Source organism: Ctenopharyngodon idella, chromosome 15 (assembly GCF_019924925.1).
Source record: "Ctenopharyngodon idella isolate HZGC_01 chromosome 15, HZGC01, whole genome shotgun sequence".
In the NCBI taxonomy this organism is placed as follows: domain Eukaryota; kingdom Metazoa; phylum Chordata; class Actinopteri; order Cypriniformes; family Xenocyprididae; genus Ctenopharyngodon; species Ctenopharyngodon idella.
In genome coordinates, this window is record NC_067234.1 from 25,486,613 (window position 1) to 25,508,489 (window position 21,877).

The 21,877-nt window shown below is 37.4% G+C and overlaps 1 protein-coding gene across 2 annotated transcripts in view; it reads right to left on the reverse strand.

The window, feature by feature from the left end:
• Positions 1-717: 717 nt before the first annotated feature.
• The window catches only part of nova2 (NOVA alternative splicing regulator 2), a 65,546-nt gene continuing 44,386 nt past the window's right edge, over positions 718-21,877 (reverse strand). For both annotated transcript variants that reach the window (XM_051863046.1, XM_051863047.1), the window contains one exon: positions 718-14,733. In XM_051863046.1, the coding sequence (XP_051719006.1) occupies positions 13,711-14,733 (1,023 nt within the window). In that variant the 3' untranslated portion in view covers positions 718-13,710. The remainder of the gene's footprint in view (positions 14,734-21,877) is intronic.

A 21,877-nucleotide genomic window follows, 5' to 3' on the forward strand; every position in this document is an offset into this window, starting at 1 on the left:
AAATATCCCCTCCAGACATCACTTTTGGCCACTACCGTATATATATATATATATATATATATATATATATATATATATAGGGGACTTTTATATTTTTCTTTTCTGGTTTACTTGGTTGTCTCATCATATTAAGCTGGAATAGAAAAAAAGTGACAGTTATTTTGTTTGGTATGCACTTTGATACATATTTCAATTTACAGTTTTCTATCGAGTATGTTCCAGCAAGTCTTTTATCACAAAGACCCTCCTCCACAGGCATGTAGGTTTATCATTGCGTGCCGGGTGTCTCGCACCGTCAACCTACACAGAAAGCGTGGAGAGATTTATAAAAGAACTAAGACGTTTCTTATTTTATCTTGCGTCTTGGGAGCATAAATTGTTGTCTTCATTGTGCTAGTCATATCTGTGGCAAGCAGTGACCCAATTAAGCCCCTCAGAGGTGCGCAGTTGCACAGACAGACTCGAACTTGTGCATTTATATCCCTCATTAGCCCAGCAGGGTTCATCAGCGCTAACGTACATCACCTATGAAAGACTTTTGAGATAGACTTCCATGTACAACAGCACCAAAGCTAATTACAGATAGAAGCAAGAATTCATGGATAATTAGAAAAAATACACACTGGACAGATAAGGAAAGCATGACCTATATGCAGGTTGCTTTGTAAATTCACTCTACTGTAATTTGTCATAAGAATGGCTTGGGCCTCAGCAATATACAGTAAAAAACATATTTATTAAAGCATATGCTCATGAACATAAAGAAAACAACAACTGCAGAAATGCAGAACATATCATATGTACCATAAAATTGATAAAAACAAATCACTGTACACGCTACAGTGCTTTAAAATCACAGCTTTGCATTGCAACTTTCTTAATTTATTTCTTTATCTTATGTACATATACTCATAAAACACTGATGTTAAAAGTTATTCTTTATATTACGAATGATCTCTAGGATAATTTATCAGCTTCATTTGTTAGAAATATTACAACAGCAAGAAACAAACAAACAACAAAAAAAAACCATACAAAACTATTACAATCATTTTCAGTGTTTGCGTGAAACCAGTTTAAATTGAGTGAAATGGAACTGGATGGATATTTTGGTCTGTCAAAATTTCCACTTAAGGAAATGTAATACTCTTTAAATAAAGAAAAGGGAGCAAAATTAAATCAGAATTTAGAGTTTAAATCTGAGGGGTGGGGTTTATATATAATTGAATAACAATGATTATGTCTTCTTGGAAGCCTGCGGTTTTCTTTCACAGTAGGATAAGAAAGCATTTTCTTGCTTCAGCGTAGTACAGTCTGCTTTCTAAATTGCACTTCTTAAAACACAAACAAGTAACTGAGAAGAAATGTGTTCGAAATGTACATTAATTGGAGTGATTAATCAATTGTTTTTGTCACTTTTGTACTATTTTGTCAAAATACATGTCGCAACATTCAAACAAATATATCAAAGCCATAAAAAGGTAGCTTATAAAGTTTCGAACATTATTGCTGATAAAAGGACATATTCTTATGGACCACAGTTAGTTTACCACCATCTGATTTGGTTTTGTCTTAGCAACAGTATTTAAGGTCAGATTTGTACATTGAAGACTAGCATTAGTCACTGATTATACAAAAAGGAATATATATATTGTATATTCAGTTGATATATTTTCATACAAAAAGTTATCTGGGGGAAAACGAGGACAAAGTGGTTTTCTGCTGTGACTCAGATTGCTGACTTTTGTTTTATACTCTTCCTGTGGGCCAGACCTCGCTTTGACGTGACAGCTACTCTCTGTATCAGCACAAGCCTTCATGTATCCGAGACGCACTAGCTTTAAATTGATTAGACTGCGTCACACTGACTGATTCTGTATACTAGCTGTTTTTAAGGAGTCAGCCCTATTTAAAAGTACAGATTTCCTGCTGAATTCATGCTGTTCACTTCAGCACCACCACACAGACAGAAACCTGTTGTTAAGCTGAGGAAACAAGAGGGACAGCTCTGCTTGTTTAGATCTACGGCTCATGCATTCCTGAGGCCTATTTGCAGCCAGAAAGCTGTTGCTCAGATTGCATATCAAAATGATTTACTCTTACACATTTGTAGTGACAGATTTTCAGCCATTTTTTCAGTCTTCAACTTTTTTTCTGCACATAATTGCATTTTATAATGATGCATCTGTAGAAATATAGTACTTCAGTCATTTTGATGTCATACAAATCTATAAACAATATACAGTGACCCCACAAAGTATTTGGACACTTAAGCAGTTAAAATTATAATAAACAATAATTAAAAATGTATGATAAATATGTTTTAAAAAAAAATCAAGACAAATACATTAAAACATTTCACAAAAGTTTAAAATTATAGAAAATATATATATAAATATATATATATAATTTATACTTATTTATATAACATGTATAATTTATACTTTTGTTTTATTAAACTTTTTAAACTATATACAGTATGTTAGTATTAGCATAACTATACACAAATAGATATCAAACAAAATCAAGCTCATCTAGTCTATCTATAATTTAAAAAGTTAAATTATATATTTAACTCATTATATATATATATATATATAAATATAATATATATGGGTCATTGACAAATAAGGTTTTTAAAAGTGTAAAAAACATAATGGAGATATAATTAATTTTGTTGTTTTATTAAGTGTTAGCAATGAGATTATGTGGTTTTTATAATCAATTAATGCTGCTTTTGTCATTTTTTACAAGATGGACAAAATTTGTCACCAAAAAATCATTCAGTTTAACCAAAATTTTGGTTTTTATTGAATTACACTTTTGGTTACACCGAATGACAATATTTTCAAACAATGCTAACAGGCTGATATCTAGCTAGCTAGCGAGTTAGCTTGCTATCTAGCTAGCAAAAGGACAATCAAATATTTTATATTTAGTAGAAGTTTTTAAAATATTACAACATTTTCCATGTTTTATAGCGGTTGTACCGAATGACCTGATGTTTTGGGACATGCGTATGAGCAAGTGAAAACATGAATTTTTCAAATAGTTAAAAGAGATTTAGTTACTTTGCTTCACAACCATGTAGTCCTTTGCAGGTGTCTGAATGATGTCACATCCTGTCACATGATACTGACCGCATGACTTGATCCAAAATGGTCCCTTTATATTGGTTACTCCGAATGACATCAATGAAATTCATTTTTCCGGACATTTTTTCTCATGACAACAATGACTTCTACACATAATTTTAATACCTCTTTGCACTATGTTGATATATGATGTTATAAAATCATGCCAGAATAAAAATACATACATTTATTACATTTTAAGATATTTTAATCACAAATGAAATGGCTGTATTGGCCTTTGGACGGTTAAACCGAATGACCTTTTGACACTTCAAAATCTTTAAAATACCTTTATATGTAGCAAAATATAATTCAAACCTTTTGGATTCAATAAAAGAGATCTAGTTGTACTACCTTACATACTTTGGATGTCATATCTTTGTTTTTTATTATTATTAAGGCCTTTGGACAAAAAAATATTAACCGTCACGTTGTTGACCCATATATATATGTATATATATATATACACACACACTTTTTAAATTATATATATATATAGAAATTCGTACATTTTAAGTGTGTTTTAAATGTCCAAATACATTTTAGGGTCACTTGAACTAATCTGACTTAAAAATATGCAACAGATATCGTTCAACAAATGCACATACAATATTCAAGGTAAATTCAAAGACAGTTCATCTTAATAAAAATAGCTGAGAGAGGCCGAAGCGATCTCAGGACAGAGTACTACGTGTTCTCCCTTGAAAAGTGCTGGACTAAGGACTGGAGATCTTTGCACATGTTCCACAGGTCTGCTTTCCAACTCTAGGGATTTATGAGGGCTGAGAGCATATTCTTGTCTGCTTCTTGCTCTCTCTCTCTCTCTCCCCCTCCGAGGAAAGAAGGGGGGGGGGGCAGAAACAATTAGGCTTGCTTTCTGGAACAGCTGGGCTGAAACGAGAAAAAGCCTGTTGGGTTTGAGGTGAGGGGAAGGAACCGAGTTGGAGCGGGGAAAATCAATCATGGCCTAAGGCTGGTAAAGGTGCACAATTAGCGAGATTGGATACATTTGAAATGATGGAGCTTCGGCTACACCAGCTCACCATTCCCAGTGGATACAGAGAGAGGGAGAGATGATTTCACTTGAAAGAGCTAATTATTCATCATGACAGTTTCCATGTTTAAAAAGGAGCTCGGAGCTTTGGGCCGAGTTATGAATGCAGATATAGATATCATGGGATTGTGGCTAGATTGTGAAATCACTACTTCTGCGTGACGGCTGGTGTCAGAAACAATCCTACATTTGATTTTTACCAGAGCGAAATATCTAGAAGCTGCCTGTAAACACGTTTAAATCCCTCAACATGCATCAATTCTTTGCAAAACATCCTATTAGAATTGAACGCTGTGTTTAAAAGACCATTACTAAAAAATAACAATTAAATTGAGCCGTTTTGTCTGAACACTGGAGATACTTCTTTAGTTTATGGTTGGTTTGGTGAGACAGGTTTTAATCATGCAGTGAATGTTAATTTCCCTGGGGTCTCCACCACAGATCAATGTGCTGGAAGCCAACATGAAGACCGGTCAAGCCCACTGACCGATGACTATATTGGGATTTTCCGCGGTGCTTTTAGTTGGTGTTGGCTTTGGAGACATGTTGGGAAGGTGAAGGTGGTTTTTGTAGGTTGGATGAATTAGTGCACAGAAAAAGTGGGTGGATGACAATGATCAAGAGACTTTATCATGTTTTTGAGATCATCTTGAATTGACTTCATCCTAAAACCACATGCATTATGAGCAAAACGACCGGTGGCTTTGCTTTACCAAGCATGTAATGGCAAATTACATTGGATTACATCGCACATGCTGCATTTGCATATCAGTCACACTCAAGACACCCATACTAAAATATTCTTTTTCAGGCTTATTTCACTGTTGAATTTTGTTTTTACTAGCTTTATTTAAAGGAGTAAACTCTAACATGTAGATGCCAGTTCCATTAAAGCATCTATATCTTGTATTTCTTATTCATATACTGTATTAAATAAAGATAAAACAAAATTGATACTTTTCCCCCCTCATGTAACTTACCTCATGACTGTGAGCTTTACAGTCGGTGTTGTAAGCGGCCCTTCAAACTCTACCCACGTGTCCCTGATAACTTCCAGTACATCCTTTATTTCACTGTCACCATATACAAATATGAATAAATTCTATACATTAACGCAATTTTTTCTTTTCTTTTCGGACCACAGTCCGGTACCTTTCTCCAAGATATGTGAGATGAACACTGACATCAATGTAGTTTATTATTAGCAACTAAACGTAGCTCTAACTTTACACTGTACCAGCCATTCTGACATTTAAAAAAATGTAAGTCATTGCAAAAAAAGAGGAACATGCAATGTTTCCAAAATGCCTCAGTTAACACATAACTCCATATCACATAGAAATGATCAATTAAAATGAAGTCACTTCGAATAATTATTAAAGAATTGTCTTTGAACTCCTACACATTCTTTCAACAGCGTTGGTCTCGTTAAGGTTGTAAACATTACAGCATTTTGCTTGCTCCTTTAATTGGGTGCATATCATTCTGTTGTTGTTGTTGTTGTTTTGTTTTCTTGAAGAAGACTTGATAAGCAATCATACATGGTAAATTGTCTTTGGGCTCCTTAAAAAGCTTGAGGGAGAGCTGGGTTGCGGTTCTGTGAGATCACAGAGTAAGGTAGATTACGTAAACACCCTGAGAGTCACTTGTCTGTATTTTTTTTTTTTTTTCTCATTTTTTAAATTATTATTATTTTAATAACTTGGGCCTGGCCCCGGCAGCCGGTAAGGGATGATGGCGGATCATGAGTGGAGGGTGAGTTGACTGGCAACCGCCTCCTTTGCAGGCATGAGAACAGAGTTAATGTGGGTCTGGTCGAGTAGTATGTTATCGATGGAGAACATCACATGGCGTGGGAGGTGCGTGGCGAGGGAATGGCTCGTAAGAGGGGGAGGGAAAAGGTAGTGGTGGAAAGTGGTTGGCAAACGGAGGAAGGGGAGTTATGGACGATCAAAATCAACTAGGCTTACATGATGGGATTCAGCTATAACATCAGCAGGTTCCATTGGTAAATGGAAACCCAACAGGTTTTAGCTTTAGGTGGACAGAAGACATAACACCCACCCGGCCAAGCCTCTCGCAAGCAGTCGCATTCGTTCGTTCGCTCACTCACTCGCTCGCATCACTCACGCAGCATGGCCCCTCCCCCAAGACCGAGCACATGGTTTCAGGCACGAACTTGCAATGTGTTATTTGATGAAACTGAGTGTAGTGGGAGGTGAAGAATAAGACAACAGAAGACAGGTGATGGTAAAATGAACATTTATAATGACTGCTGTTGCTGTCGGAAAATAATAACCCTTAAATAAAAAAGAAAAGAGAAAAAGAAAAGGAACGACTTAATAGATATTAGCACTAAATTGCTGACTTCACTGGTAATCCACAAGTCAAGAAACACAACTCACTATTTTTTGTACAAACACAATGCTACAGTTACATTAAATATTTAATACTTTTTTTAAGTCAGTTAATGGATGATGTTAAAAACACTAAAATACTAAAAACAAAACAGTAATTCATCTTTCCAGTCATTCCCTTTTGTCTAGTTTCTTGATGCCATTTATTAATAATGTATAGTAGTTTGAAAATAAATAAGCTCATGAAGGGTTATCAGAAAACAAAGCTGGCAGCATAGAAACATTAGATGTGGAGCTCAAGCATGGTTGAGACGCATGAAAATGATCGTTCGGCATCACAGAGAAACATTTTCGTCTTGGAACAGATGCTGCAATGGTCAAGACACCTAATCAACACGTATCACAATTTACACTCGACACGTCTGATATGTACAATGAGATTAGCAACTACCATCAGTTCAAGCTAACCTTAGTCTAGTTTAGCGGTTAGTGGTGATTCTGCATTATTTGGAGGGGCACTGCGTATATGTGGCTCTAAAACCATCTTCAACAGTACTAAATCAATTTCTTGACGCTCTTCTAAAAAGGAGCCGCTTTAGTTTAACTTCACATCGCACTCCACAAAAGCGATTTTATGCTGCCAGCCCCATTACGATGAACACGTTTCTGGTTACAGTTCAACCAAATCTGACAGATATTTACAATGAGAGAAAATAATGAAATCGTGGAGGAAACAGTTTGGATCTTACTTATGTTTGTGTACGTGTGTCTTTTTTATTATTATAATTTTTTTCGTCCCCAATGATGACTTAAAAAAAAAAAAGAAAAAAAAAAAGGAAAAATAAATCCAATCATCTCAACTAGAATTGCACAGTCTCAAAAAGGTTTGGAGATGGAATGGAGATTTTAAGTCCAAACATTTGATGAACATAGAAGGGGAGGAAGAAGGTCAATAAAGTTCATGAGGGGTGAGAAGTTCAAAGTTCAGAAGACAGAAGATGGCTGCACGGCTGAGGTTTACACACTCCTCAGCTTTTTTGAGCATGTTTTTATGTTAAAGGAACAAAAAGAAACCTGCCATTAAAATGGATTTTTTTTTCTTTGCTTGCGCTTAATGTTTTCCATCGAGAAAATCAAATGGAGAGACTTGGGGGTGAGGAGAGTGACAGTGCCCCCAACATTATGGCACACAATCAGTGATGTCCTGGAGGTTGAAGAGATGACAGAGAATTAGGAAAAGCAGTTTATGAGAGGTAGCCAGCCGTGTTTTTACCGTGTTAATCCAGGTCTTGCTTTTACTGCTCGCTTTTTGGGTAATGTTGAGGCGTCATGACTGACATCATGTTATGGAGAAACATGCTGGCTTCATGGGTGCGTCCAATGGATGTCCAACATACAAGAGAACTCAAAAAGTTTGGAATGGTACTGTTTTTGTTTGGCACTCAGGAGAAAGTCTGGGAGGGTGTGAGGGGGAGGTCGGCAGAAGAGTGGGGAGTGGTTGGAAAAAAGGGGAGCAGTGAAAGTGCAAAAGGGAGAAAAAGGGAGAGTAAACAGGATACATATGAATGACATTTTTGTTATACTTGGTCTAGGTTAGAGAGTGTCGTACAAATAAAAACAGGAAAATAAAAAAAGAGAACAGAACAGTGATATGACAAATGTATTCTAACATTGCTGGTGCTTCAATGGGTACGAGCTCAAAAGTGACCCCGGGTTGTCGTCTTCTGATGGCGTGGGGGGTGGAGGGCCGGGGGGTGGGGTTGGACTTGGGGGGCGTGTGGGGTTTGGGAAGAGCGACGAGCTCTAGCCATGCGCCCACATAAAAGCAATGACCTTCTCGACATCAGCTAAACCATAAGTTTGCATTCATCTCGACTTGACCGCGTATGACAATCCCAGCGACCTGGGAGAGAAACGTGGGCGCGAAACTGCTAAACGCATGCACAAAAACACAACTGTGCACAGAAGCGTAGCTTAAAAAGCAACCATGACTAAGCACAGTGCAATTTTGATGGCCTTAAAGAGAAAGAGAGTGGAAAAAACAAAAACAATAGTCATGATATATCAGACATGCCCTTTTTGGCACTTATTATCATTAATATTAATAATAAAAAACACTGTCAAAATAACAACATTTCCAATTTCTGTAAAAACTATTCTGTCGTTTTTTTTTGGTCAGCTTCAAATATCTGGCCAATCCTTTCTCATGCAAACAGTAGTGCCGCATCATTGCATTGTGACGTCATTGGAAAGTCCCGTCCCCTTTCCTTTATTCGTGGAGATCTGAGGTAAAGGATTCAAGCAGTTTAGCGGTGTCATTGCATTTGCTCTCGTTCGGAAACAGGGCTGTTCTTATCTGGGGTGGCGTGAAGCGTAAGAGAATTATAAAGTGCATATTCTCGTGATAATGGGTCAAGCTTTATGTGCAGTGATGGCAGAACAAGCTAAAGAACAGAAGCCTAATGATGTTGTTAGTACTGACACAGCAAACACAAGCCCTAAAATCATGATCGAAAGAGTGATATGCAAACTTATGTAGTGGTGAATACATTCACGACCATGTTTGAATGTTAATGTCGCTAAATTAACCCTCCTTTTCCAACTTTTCTCATTGTTTTTCTTATAAATTATCACAAAACATTGATAAGTCTGTACAAAATGAGTGCTCTTATTATGACGCTGGATATGACCATGGCTATGAATGATTTTGGTTTCTGTGGCCTAGTTTTCACACAGGACAACAAAACTCCAGCTTGGTCTTAGCAAAACTAAAAAAGAATAAGTTAAAAATGTGAAAAAGCTAATTTAATAGCTCGAACTGTTGTTGCCATGCAAAGATTTGTCCTCAAAATGAATGCACATTGCCTAATTGTTTTTTTTGTATGATTTTTTTGTCTTCACTTTTTTTTTTTAAATCCACGCTTCACTTGGTATCATGCAAATATCAACGTGCAAAAAAGATAACATCTATCTTCACAAAATACATTTTCAGAACTATAAAAGGCTGACTTAAGAATGCTGATAACTTATAAAACTTTAACCATGCTAAGCTAACTCGGCAGTCTTCTAGCCCCGGGGATGCGTGTTAATGGCCACATGGCACCCTGCTTTTGTTTGGCCTATGAGATGAATCCATCCCTTCTTTTTAACAAGGACTAGTTAGTTTAAGGGGCAGAAAACTCTCAACCTTATAGTGCTAATGTCTATTTTTTGCTTCTCTAGTCACTTTACCTCCACTAGTTATATCTTAACTGTGGCTTGTTTGGCACTTTTCACATTTTTTTTCTTTTTTTAAATTACAAAAGTACGTCTGCTCTTAACTAATGGTGTTTAAATCACATTTAAATCCGTAAAGATCTATTTTGGCACAGGTTTATTTAATCCATTGATATAGCAATTATTTCATTATCAATGTAGCATTTAGTTACACCTCTTACAACTACCACATCCTGCTAAATGACTGACCAGATATGTTTTTAATCTTAAATTTTAGTACATCACTTATTCAATAGCAGCATCTTCACAACTTAAAAAATAGTATATGCAAATCTACTCAACATCTAGGTAAATCCAAAGCTCCTACACAGACAGAATAAAAGGACAAGACATGACGACATGCTACTACGTATATTGCTTTCAGTACTCATCACATTTGTTCTATTTTCCCAGTTACTAAAAAAACAAACAAAAAAAAACCAAAAAAAAAAAACCCAGAAACCCCCATATGTACTTTCAGTACTGAATACAGAAACAACAAAACAGAAAGCTGCTCCTTGACACTATGTTGGCACCTTTTTATAGTTTTCACATTAAATTGTCACAGTAATATCTTGCTTTTAGTGTGTCTTAATCAAATTGAACGATCATGTAACGTTTCTTAACATAAAAATTATCTGGGGGATCTACCAAGCTCTGAACGAGCTCTGAAGTGTCTAATGAAGTACTGCATCATGGGTAAAACCGAATGCACAGATGCACTCTAAAATGCGGAGGCGCTCGATTGCCATCGCTTCCTCGTCTCGATCTTCAAGTCTGAACTACTGTGTCCCTTCATTTGAAAAGAAACGCTCATTTTGCACCTCAAAAACGTTCAACTATCTTTCTGAGTACTTGGAGTCGTTGCTGTTTCAAACGCTTGTTAGACCTCCTCACGTAGGGCACAACTGCTTGACAAATTCATATCTATCCAAACTTATCACCTTTACACGCATATACACACACATGCACACCATACAAACACATTGATGGCTCATAGTAAGTCCCTTTTTGAAGGTGTGATGTGCTCGAACGTGATCTACGGCAAGCTTCTAGTTCTAAACTGTAGGCGCATCTTCCCTTTCGCATTGTCAGTTTCGTGAAAGGGCAAGCAGACATGCACTGTTACACCAGACATCGCCACCCATGGAGAGATGTGAGAGAAAAGAGGGTCTCTGGGTTGATGTGTCAGAATGGGGGTGCACAAAGGTAAAAAGGGGGGTTGAGAAGAGGTGAGGGGAGGTGATGGTTTTTAGATGAGAATAAAGAAGCCTCCTTACCAATTGGTTCAGATTTACTCTCCCTGGTGCTCCAATAGCAAAGGAGAGGAAAGAATCATAATTTTAGTCAGGGGGAGAGAGAGCACAGTTCTGTCTTTCTCTGTTGGTCTGATTCTTCTTTGGGAAATGCTCTCTGTGCTAACGTGTACAAGTCTTGTGGGTAATGAGGAACAGTTTGGTATTTTTAAGCTCATTCCAGCCGGTAAAGAATCAATATGTTGTTTAGACACAGAATAGATTTGGAGGACACATAGTTTAAACATACAAAATATACCATCCTCTGCCCCTTCACGATAAATATACACGGTAGGCTGGCGGTTAGTTAGTGCACACTTGGAAAGTTAAGGTTGGATACTGCAACATGATGCCAAAAAACTGCTCAGAAGAGTCTGACCTCAACCTAACAAACCATCCAGGCTTCTTTTCCACCCTACACTCTTAAAAATAAAGGTTCTTTATTGGCATTGATGGTTCCATAAAGAACCTTTATCTTCCATTGTACAAAAGGTTCTTTACGGTGGCAAAAGGGTCTTTAGATTATTAAAATGTTCTTCACATTAAGGAAAAAACAACTGCTCAATGAAAGGTTCTTCGAGGAACCAAAAATGGTTCTTCCATGGCATCGCTGCGAAAAAAAAACCCTTTATTTTTAAGAGTGTACGGTGAGCGATACATTGACTCCATGGAGGCTGTTATAAATATGAGACGTTCCACATGAGTACATTCCATCATGGTGATGCATCAATACGATAACGATATAGAAACCCTGACTTTTTTGGCCTTCCATCACGGCCTCCACACTTCACAGTGCATTAAGACGAAATTCAGTGTACTCAGATTCAAAACAAAAAGAAAATAGGACCTTATTAGCAGCACATACGTCGCACATGTTTAGTTCTGACCTGCACAGGAAGATCTTCACATGGGCAAGCCTGTTCAGTATAATGCAACCAGAACCAGTATATTAAAAAAATGTTGTGGTTATCATATTAGCCACAATAGAGCAGACAACCAGGGACTTCCAGCGCAGACCATGTTACTAAGCAGCCTGTGCCGATCAGAATTTGTTCGTAGTCATTCAGTAGTATGTGTTCATGAAACGCCTCAGAGCTCTGGAGGGCCAATTTCTGATTTGATAAGGAATATCTACACAAATTTTCCAGCACATTTGCGCAGATATTCAACTGCAGCGGCTCAAAGTGCACAATGTCTCGCACTGCAGAAGGGCAGCGTAGAGTAAAGACGGGGATATGTTTTGGGATGTTACAGAAAGAGATTGGCTTTCATATAAAGTCGTTCTCTGATACACTCCCTTGGACTTGTGCAAAGACCTACATTCTCATTCAGTAGATATGTGAATAAATTGTCTAGTCCCACTGTGATTTCAAGTCTGCGTATGTTTAGTTGCATTTTCAGCATTTAAATCTGGTAATAGTTTGCTGAGGGTGTGTGTTTGTGTGTATTAATATCACTGTACAGTACATCTGCCCCTATTCTCTCTGTTGGTGCCGACGGTGCAGTTATCACTGGACGTTAAATAAGACATATATTACATGGACACACGATTCAATCTACTTAAATAAAAAACTAAATCCAAAATATTGTCTTTACATTCATGTCAACCTGAATTCACAGATTAAGAAAAACAAAAAAAGGAAATACCTCAGTTCTTATGGGTGAAATCATATTAATAAATAACGTTGATGGTGATGATAATTTGTAATAATAATAATAATAATAATAGTAGTAGTAATAATAATAATGATAATAGTATTTGTATAAACACCAGATCTCGAATCCCATAGAGAAATGCCACAAACTCTAGGAGCTCTGGTACGAAAGATTCAGGTGCATTTTGCGTCCTGGCCTATGTCCGCAACATGATCTACAAGCTTCCCTTATGCTAACAACATCTCTAGTGGCAATGCACCTGGTCGAACTGGAACCCCAGGTCAATGTCTAGTGACGCTGAGACCCTGCAGCAGCCTCGCATCCCCTGCCCTATCCTGCCCGGCACGGGGCAGGGTCAGGCCGGCTGGGATCGTGAGGGCTGGGGCGAGGGGGGCTGGGGTGGGGTATGGGGTGTCACAGACTGGGGGGGGGGATATATAATCAGTCTCAGACCCTCTTAAAAGAGGAGGCATGGGCGAAAGGGTGGGAGTTAAACTAAAGACTAAAAATAAAGAACAAAAATCTGTCAGCTAGGAGGGGATGGGGGTGGGGAAAGGGCTGATTCCTGGGATTGCTCCACCCCATTGTCCCCCATCCGACCACCTTGCCCACCTGCTGGGAACTGCAGCGCGGCAGCATGCCAGGTTGAAATGCCATTCACTGCTGTCCAGGAAAATGCACAAAAAAACAAAAAACAAAAAGAAAAACAAAACAAAAATCAACCAATAAAAATTCCAAAAAGATTCAAACTTAAGAAATAAACCCATATTTACATTTTACACATTTTTCTTTTTCAAATTTTCCACTTTGAGAGGAATTTTTCCTCTGTTTTTTTTTAATACTGAGATTTTTCCCACAAAGAAAGTGGCTGATTTTCGTCGTTATTCGCGCCCTCCATCTTTCTCTGTATCTTCCCCATCCCCCACTCTTTCTCTCTCCTTTTTTCATACTCCCTGTTTTTAGCCCACCTTCTGCGGATTGGTGGCCCTCACACCCTGCTCGTATGTGATTCGCTGGCTGATAAGATATTGGGCTGCCTGTGTAGCGGCTGGCGATCCGGTAATGGTAACTTTACGGTTTCTGGTGCCAGGAACAAACTCTCCTTTTTTAGAGATCTGAATGCGGGCTCCCGTCAGTTCTTGGTACTCCACAAGCGTTTTGCCTCCCTTCCCCAAAATGGCGCCCACTAAGTTCTCCGGCACTGCAATCTCCACCACATCTTTGGCCCCCTCTGTCAGCTTCTCAGTGGCCAGTAGGGAGCTCGCCACCAGCGGAGAAGCGGCACTCAGGTAGCCATTGGTGGCTCCAGTGGCGGCTGCGAGCGATCCTAGCGTGAAACCTCCCAGGCTGGTCGCTGGGTGGCCGGCGCTGGTGGATGCGTCATTGGCGTATGAGGCTAGCAGATTGGCGGCCGCGGCTGCAGCAGGGTTAGCGCTTGCAGCCACAGCGGCGAGGACTCCTGAGGCCGCTGCAGGGTTGAGCCCTAGACCCAGGGAGTTGGTATTGTATCCATAGCTGGCTAACGTGTTTAGTGCGGACGTGATAGCCAGCAGGTCATTCCCTGAGAAGCTGGACATGGTGGTGGGGAAAGCACCCACTCCAGCCAGACTGGCCTGCCCCAGGAGACTGGAGGCCGTTGCCGCCGCTGCTGCGGCAGCAGCCGGCATCACCTCTGCTGAGTTGGCGTACGGAGAACCAGTGGGGTTGGAGTTGGCCACAGGGCCGGAGATGTTGGAGTAGCTGATGTTCAGACAGCTGCTGCTCTGCGGGTCCTCCTGGATCTTCTGCACAATGATCTCGACGGCCTTGCGGTTCTGCTCGGGCTCCCCGCTGATGGTGACAACGCGTTCTTGCAGGTTGATACCTTCAGGTTTCTGTGAGAGCTGGACCCAGGCACCGGACTGCTCCATGACGGCCTTCACCGTGGCTCCACCCTTGCCGATGATCAGCCCTGCTGTACTGTTGGGCACTATCAGCTTGGCCTGAAGGAAACATAAGCAGAGAGGCGGCCGGTGTCAGTTAATGAGTCACTCTTGTGAAACTAGTACACTTATGCCAGTCTAGCAAGTGCCATTTCTCAGTTTTGGGATTTAAAAGTAAAAAGTGTAAAAAAATTAAATTCCACTGGGAGCCCATTAGTTGCAGCACAACCAATGTCTTTGAACACAAACAACTACTTTTGCGGCCACTGCCCCTGTATGTGTTTAAACCAAAGCCTGGATTTTAGACTTTACAGTAATTACTTTGCTTCAAGTTGCCATTTTATCAATTGCTGTATCATTAAAGCATAAATCAAGACATCTGAGCTTAATCTTGTAATTTAGTGCAACAGCAACGTAGTGTTCTCTGTGAGTATGTTTTTGACAATTTCTGCGAAAACAATTTCCTCTTTAATAGAGGGGGAAAAAAGTGTAAACAGTGGTTTCCATGGTTTCTTCACTAACTTAGAAAGGCTTGCTCCTCTGATCAAGCAGTGACTCACACTGGTACTTTTTACCAAAGCTTTACACAGAACATACTGATCTTGTTAAAATGTTGCTAAAAGCAGTTGATAAATGTGTTCATTAAAATTATCGGGATTTCTTGTCCAAAAATATCTGAATTTGTTTCTATGTTGGCAGTGCAAATAACATCATGATTCATAGTTAAATATATTTTAGGTGCTGTTAAATGCAAAAACGATAAAATAGTATAAAAGAATTAGAAACATTTGGTTTAAAATAGTTATAAAGAAAAAAAGTTTGAGACAATGAACCAAATCTAGAATTTCTAAATATTTTCTTTTTCTCTAAAAAGATTTTTTTTTTTTTCACTTTTGTCAGCAAAATATAATAACAAATCTTTTAAAAAAAAGTTTATCTGAGTGTTGGTATTATTAACTAAAACTATTAAAAATACTTTTCACTAATTGAAATAAGCTGAAATATAATATAAATATTAGATAAAACATTAGATAAAACTTTATAAATAAAATAAATAAATATTAGATAAAACTTAGCTGAAATAAAATATAAATATTAGATAAAACACTTTAAGAAATGATTAGAAATGTTGCAACTAACTGAATTAAATAAGTTGAAGTACTAAAATTACTAAAAACTAATAAACTAAAACTGGGCTAAAAAAAGGATATAAAAATATCCTTTAAAAATGCCAAAAATACATACCAAAATTACTAAATATTAAACTAAAATTAAAATGAAAACATTTTTTTTTTTTTAAATAAAAGCTCATTCAAAATATTAATAAATACTATAATAGTATATAAATAATATTAAATTGACTGCTTTATCTGAGATGCAAAAACAAAAAGTGTATATATAAACAATTTAGAGATAGCAAATAGAAATATTAATATAATATTATTATATAAATGAATATTACAAAAATAGGAAAATACTGCAGCACTGATGAGCCCAGAAAATTATGTATCAGAAGATAAATATAAAGATGCTTGTGTGTTTTGTTCTTGTACTTCCTGAGCAGTGAATCACTAGGTAAAAAGAGGCTCCTCCTGAAAAGCATCGACTCCCAGGGGTCAGTGTTTCCATGGAAACTCAACTCCAGCATTCAAGAGGGACTGAAAGGGAGTCGGAATGATGCATAGCAACCAACCAACCACCCTTCCACCCCCCACCTTATATTCTCGCAACCATTCACTTAAAACCACCAGCTTCTTGTGCCATAACAGCGCATATGCTCATACACCACAAACAATTCTGTAAGAAAACATCACGCACTTTCTGCATTTCATTTGTATAACTTGACATATTCACTTATTAATTGAACCGACAAATTAGCGCTTGATCTCTTTGATCATTGCCGGATATATCTACGCACTGTAGCATTGTGAGAAAACAAAATATGCGGTGTGGTGTTCGCTTTGACAGTTAATTACTCTGTATAATGAAAAGCTCCAGCCCTCCGAGAGCGCTTTGACAATGCTGGATTCAGAATATCTGCACTGTCAAAATGACAGATAGAGAGATGAAAATTGTAAAAAGGGGAGACGAGAGGAGCGGGTAGATGTGAGTGAAGAAAGATGTGTGTATGTGGGGGCGTGTTTTTGTATGTGTGTGTATATACGAACAAAGCGAAGGAGAGACTAGAGGAAAGGAGAAAGAGAGAGAGGTTGGGGAGGGGTGGTGATCGGCTCAGCCTTTACGTTTGTTTCTTTTGTGAGTCTCTTCGTTCTTTTCACTCTTTGCCTCAAGGTCTGCTGAAGCTCGCTGCCCACAGACATGTCTTTACAGAGGCTGTTTAGCCTTGCCACTGTAGCTCCAACTCTCATTCAGCTCAACTGAATTAGCATAGAAATGAAAAACTGCCGACAGGAAATTTCATGGACTCCTACATTCACCTTTTCTTGCTAGAATAAACAGAACCTTGTATAGGGAACATTTTGAGCAAATTAATTATATTCACGTTTATCGTTTAATGCATTGGAAAGCGGATTGTTTTTGTCAACTGTGATTGATCACTACATATACAGTGAAGTCCAAAAGTGAGAAAACATCATTTTTTTCTAAATTATCTATTAAAATTGTGATCTTTTGTATAAAAGAGTTCACATAAAAATCTGAATCTGAAATGTTTCTTTTGTCACTTTTCAAAATCCTAAAACTTTTTGCCAGGCTTAAATTGGATTTTGAATTCATGCGCTGTAAAAACGAATCGTTGGTTTAACTTAAAAAAGTAAGTTATCTGGTTAAAATTTTGAGTTCATTGAAATTAAAAATGTGAGTTAATACAATGAAGATGAATTGAAGTTGATTTGACAAAAGAAAAAATGTTGTGATAACAAATCATGAATTTTTTTTTTTTACAGTGTGTGGTCTTCAAAAAATTTCACTATTAATAATTTCACCTCCAAACTCCAGATCTTGACTCCAAATGTTTACATATTAAAAGTTTTATTAAATAAGTACACTGTATGTATACTATTCATTAATATTAATTAATAAATATTGAATAAAAAGATTGATAATAATGCTTATATACAGTCAAACCAAAAATTATTCAGACACTAGATATAATTTTTTATATTTTTTTATGAGTGGGTGCAGGACACTATAGTTCATTTATGTAAGTGAGAATAGCAAAATAAAGTAAACTGTGACATATTACACCCAAAAATTCTTCATACAGTGGACTACCAGTAAAAAAATTTGGAACCAAAAATTATTCAGACACTTTGACCTGACCATATTTTGCTTAAGTGTTATCTGACATAATTAAGATTAATTTTTTCTGACACAGTATAACTCTGAGATCTTGTCATATTTTATTACCATTTTTTTTTTTTTACTATAGTGAATACACTGTATTAATGAATGAAATGTTCAAGGTGTCTGGATAGGTTTTGGTTCGACTGTATATACACTCTGTTTAAAAGTTTTTTTTTTTTTTTTTTTAAATGTTTTTGAAAGTCTCTTATGCTCACTAAAAATACTGTGAAATATTTTCTATTTTATTACATTTTAAAATGTGATGGTAAATTGAATTCTAACTCTTTTGTAACATTATAAATGTCATAATACTGACCTTGCTGAATAAAAGTGTTAATTGTTTTATTTAAAAAAACAGTCTTAGCAAATGAGATACACACAAAATGCTTAAATTCAAAGAAAATGTATCTTAAAATAAATGTTTAATTACTTTATCCAATTGATATACCTATCTATTCAAAAAATATTATTACCAACACTCTTACGTGTACACTAAATATCACACAGATGATAGATTCTTTTCAAAATAACTATTAGCATAATTAAGTGGCATTTGTTGCTACTTTTAGCACATCCAGCTCCTTCCTCTTCCTCTCCGCCTCTTTCTTTATGATGCCATCATTTGCTATGATAGCAAATGATGGCATTTGGCAGGAGAAGTGCTGATAGAATTGAGCTTGTTGGGTAGGAATCAAGCAGCGTCGACACATATGCAGGTTAATTTCACTGAATGCATCCAAGTGCTGAGCTAGAGCCCGCTCCATCTATCTATAAAAGAGTGAACGGAAGAGGAGGCTGAGATGGAGAAATAAAGAGTGCAAGACAGAGAGAGAGAGAGAGAGAGAGAGAGAGAGAGAGAGAGAGAGAGAGAGAGAGAGAGAGAGAGACGCCTGCTGCTGCTGCGCCACCAGTCATCTGGGACTAGAAGCCTTTGATGAATTGTCGGGAGGATGCTGCAGGGGGTTGTGGGTAATGGGCAATGAAAGATTGGTCAGCCATGAAGGACATGTATGTACTCCTTATGCAGACTGTGTTACTTTGTTCTGTTGCTGCTACAAAAAAAAAATACAATAAAATAATGAGAGCAGCATCTGAGACTAGAACAAATTAATCAAAGGATACAGTCTCGTTCTGTGTGGGTTTTTGCTGAACGGGCAGATGAGGCCCCAGGAGTCTTCGTATCCGGCTGCACATTAAAAAAACGTTCTGCCACTGAAAAAAGCAGTTCAAACTTCCTCTAAACTCTTTCAACTAGGGCTGCACAATACTGGAAAAAACTAACACTATGATATTTACTTTTTCTGCTATATATATTGCGATATGAAGAAATGCAAAATAAAAATGATTGGAAAATGATTTTTTTTTATTTCTGAAGACTTTTTAGTTTAGACTTTTTATTTTATTTTATTTTATTTTTTAATTTGGGTGTTCACACTTGGGTTTTATTATTTACAAGAAATAATGCAAACCTCTTTCAGTAACCATAAAGGGAACAGCTTTAATAAAATATCTCTCCACTTGAGTTTGCATTGGGCACATTCCCACTATTTTTGAACAATTCAGTATAAAATAATAATAATGAGTCATTTTTACTGTGATTATAATTAAATAATATATTAAACAAAATAAGAAAGAGATTGTGATATTGTAACTGTTGTACTGTAAAATAAGAAATAAAGTATTTAATAAAAATATTAATAATTGTGACTTTTATTATGATTCTTATTAAATAACATTAAAAAAGAAATATATTGTAATATTGTAACTGTTGTACTATAAAATAAGAAAATCGAGTATTTATTAAAAATAGTTTTATTTTATAGTACAACTGTAAAATTACAATATTAATATTTATGTCTTAATTTCTGCATTTTCAAACATAAAACCATCAAGCTTTTATTTTGACAGGTTTCTGGAAAATGGATGTATGCGCTGCCGGTTTCAAAGTGAAATTCTGAACTTTTGCACGCGGGCAGCTCGTGGACCGGTGAAGCACTGCATCATGGGATGTGGATGAACAGTGCCACTCTGGATCCGGTAGAGCATATATTTATTTAATTAAATTGCAGTCTGTGCGGTCTGACAATCACACTGAAGGTGATGATTCACGGGGCAAATTTTTGAGCAATGTTGCCAAGCGATGTTGCTTGGGCACTTTCTCATTGAGAATGGGCAACAAATTTCTCTCTGGATACTTTAGATCGAAATTGGTTGCCCATTCTCAATGGGAAAGTGCCCAAGCAACATCGCTTGGCAACATTGCCCAGCAACATTGCTCAAAAAGTTGCCCCATGTATCATCACCTTAAGCCATATAGCGATTTCGATTTTATTTCGATATATCGTGGAGCCCTACTTTCTACTGATGTGCCAGCAAAATGTACACAGTCCTGAAGGTGGCAAGGGGTCTCAAACAATGACCCCTGGTGCAACCCACCCGACTCGGGCACACAGCAACTGTTCCCCCCCTCCCAACCTCTGTCCCCGGAACAGTGCCTGACTCTAGAGCCGTAGCTGTTTGCACTTTGAAGTCTTAAGCGCTTGCCTTTGGGTTAATCGCCTGTCTCCTGATCCCGGGCTTAGCCGCCCATCTCTGTACAGCATCTGCCTGTGTGCTCTGGCTGTTGGCATTGACAAAGAAAAAAAAAGACTCCATACGAGTTAAAAATAACAGCCTGTCCTCCTCCTCCTCCTTCTCACCTTGGTCTTATGACTGTCGTGAGAGGTTGTTGTTTGCTAGCGAGGGTCCTGTATGAGTGGTCACACTCTCAATTTTCACTCCCTATAATTCTTTCTGTCAGGTTCAGGCGCAGAAAGTCGTTTTATATTTTCAGCACAAGAGCAAAATGCAACGGGCAAGGGATTGTGCCATTTGAGCTTCTCAATGAGTTTGTAGTGCCAAGGAATGCATTTAACCTGTATTAAATTTCTTGTTTTTCTACTTTTAGACATGATGATGCTAAAAAAGGATATATTTGGAGACATATCAAAGCAATTAACATGTATTTATGACCGAAAGATACCAGGTTCATTCATATACAAACAAGCAATTTTAACCCTCAGCTCTTTAGACTGCATAAATAAATAACAGTCTGTCCTGTAATGGCCAAGCTCATAGTAAACTAAAATAAAGTCCTCAGCCTCCCCAAAATCCAGTGCGCTGCTCTCTTCAACAATAAATATTAATATTTAAAAGTCTCAGATTTACATTCATTTGCATAAACATCTACAATGAGACAAACATTCTGAAATCTTATTTAAATGGAGAATACTGAGAATAAAAATACGAAACTACTGTCATCATGTACATCAAATTTTTCAAACCTATGTGACACTTTCTTCTCTGTAACATGAATGAAGTATGTCTCAGTGCTTTTTTGTCACTGAGGTAATAAACAACATTGGATCCCATTAACTTAAAATTTTATGGGGGGAAAAAAAACACATTCTCCAGAATAACTTTTGTGTTCCACAGCAAAAAGAAAGTCATAGAGGAATGAAGTGCGAGTAAATGATGACAGAATTTGGTTGCATGATTGAAGATATTTAAATATGGATATCTACATAAAATAAACTTGCATCAGAAAATATCCATCTCAACATTATGATCTAGCCTTGACACAGAAACATCACAGCTCTCTTCAGAACTCAAACGCAGAGCAACACCAAATGAAGTATGCGCCTTACAAATGCATATTTAATAAAGATCTAATTTATTATTGATTTTTCTGCCATTCCGGACAGCTCAAGTCCTGCATCCATCAAAGAATGTTACAACTCATATCTCCAGGGGTCTGGCTCAGGATTAGAGATGTGCGAGCTTCGGATAGAGAACATCCTCTCACACATAGACAATACAAGATCACCACAGTCCAATATCAATAGGACGACCTGCTTTT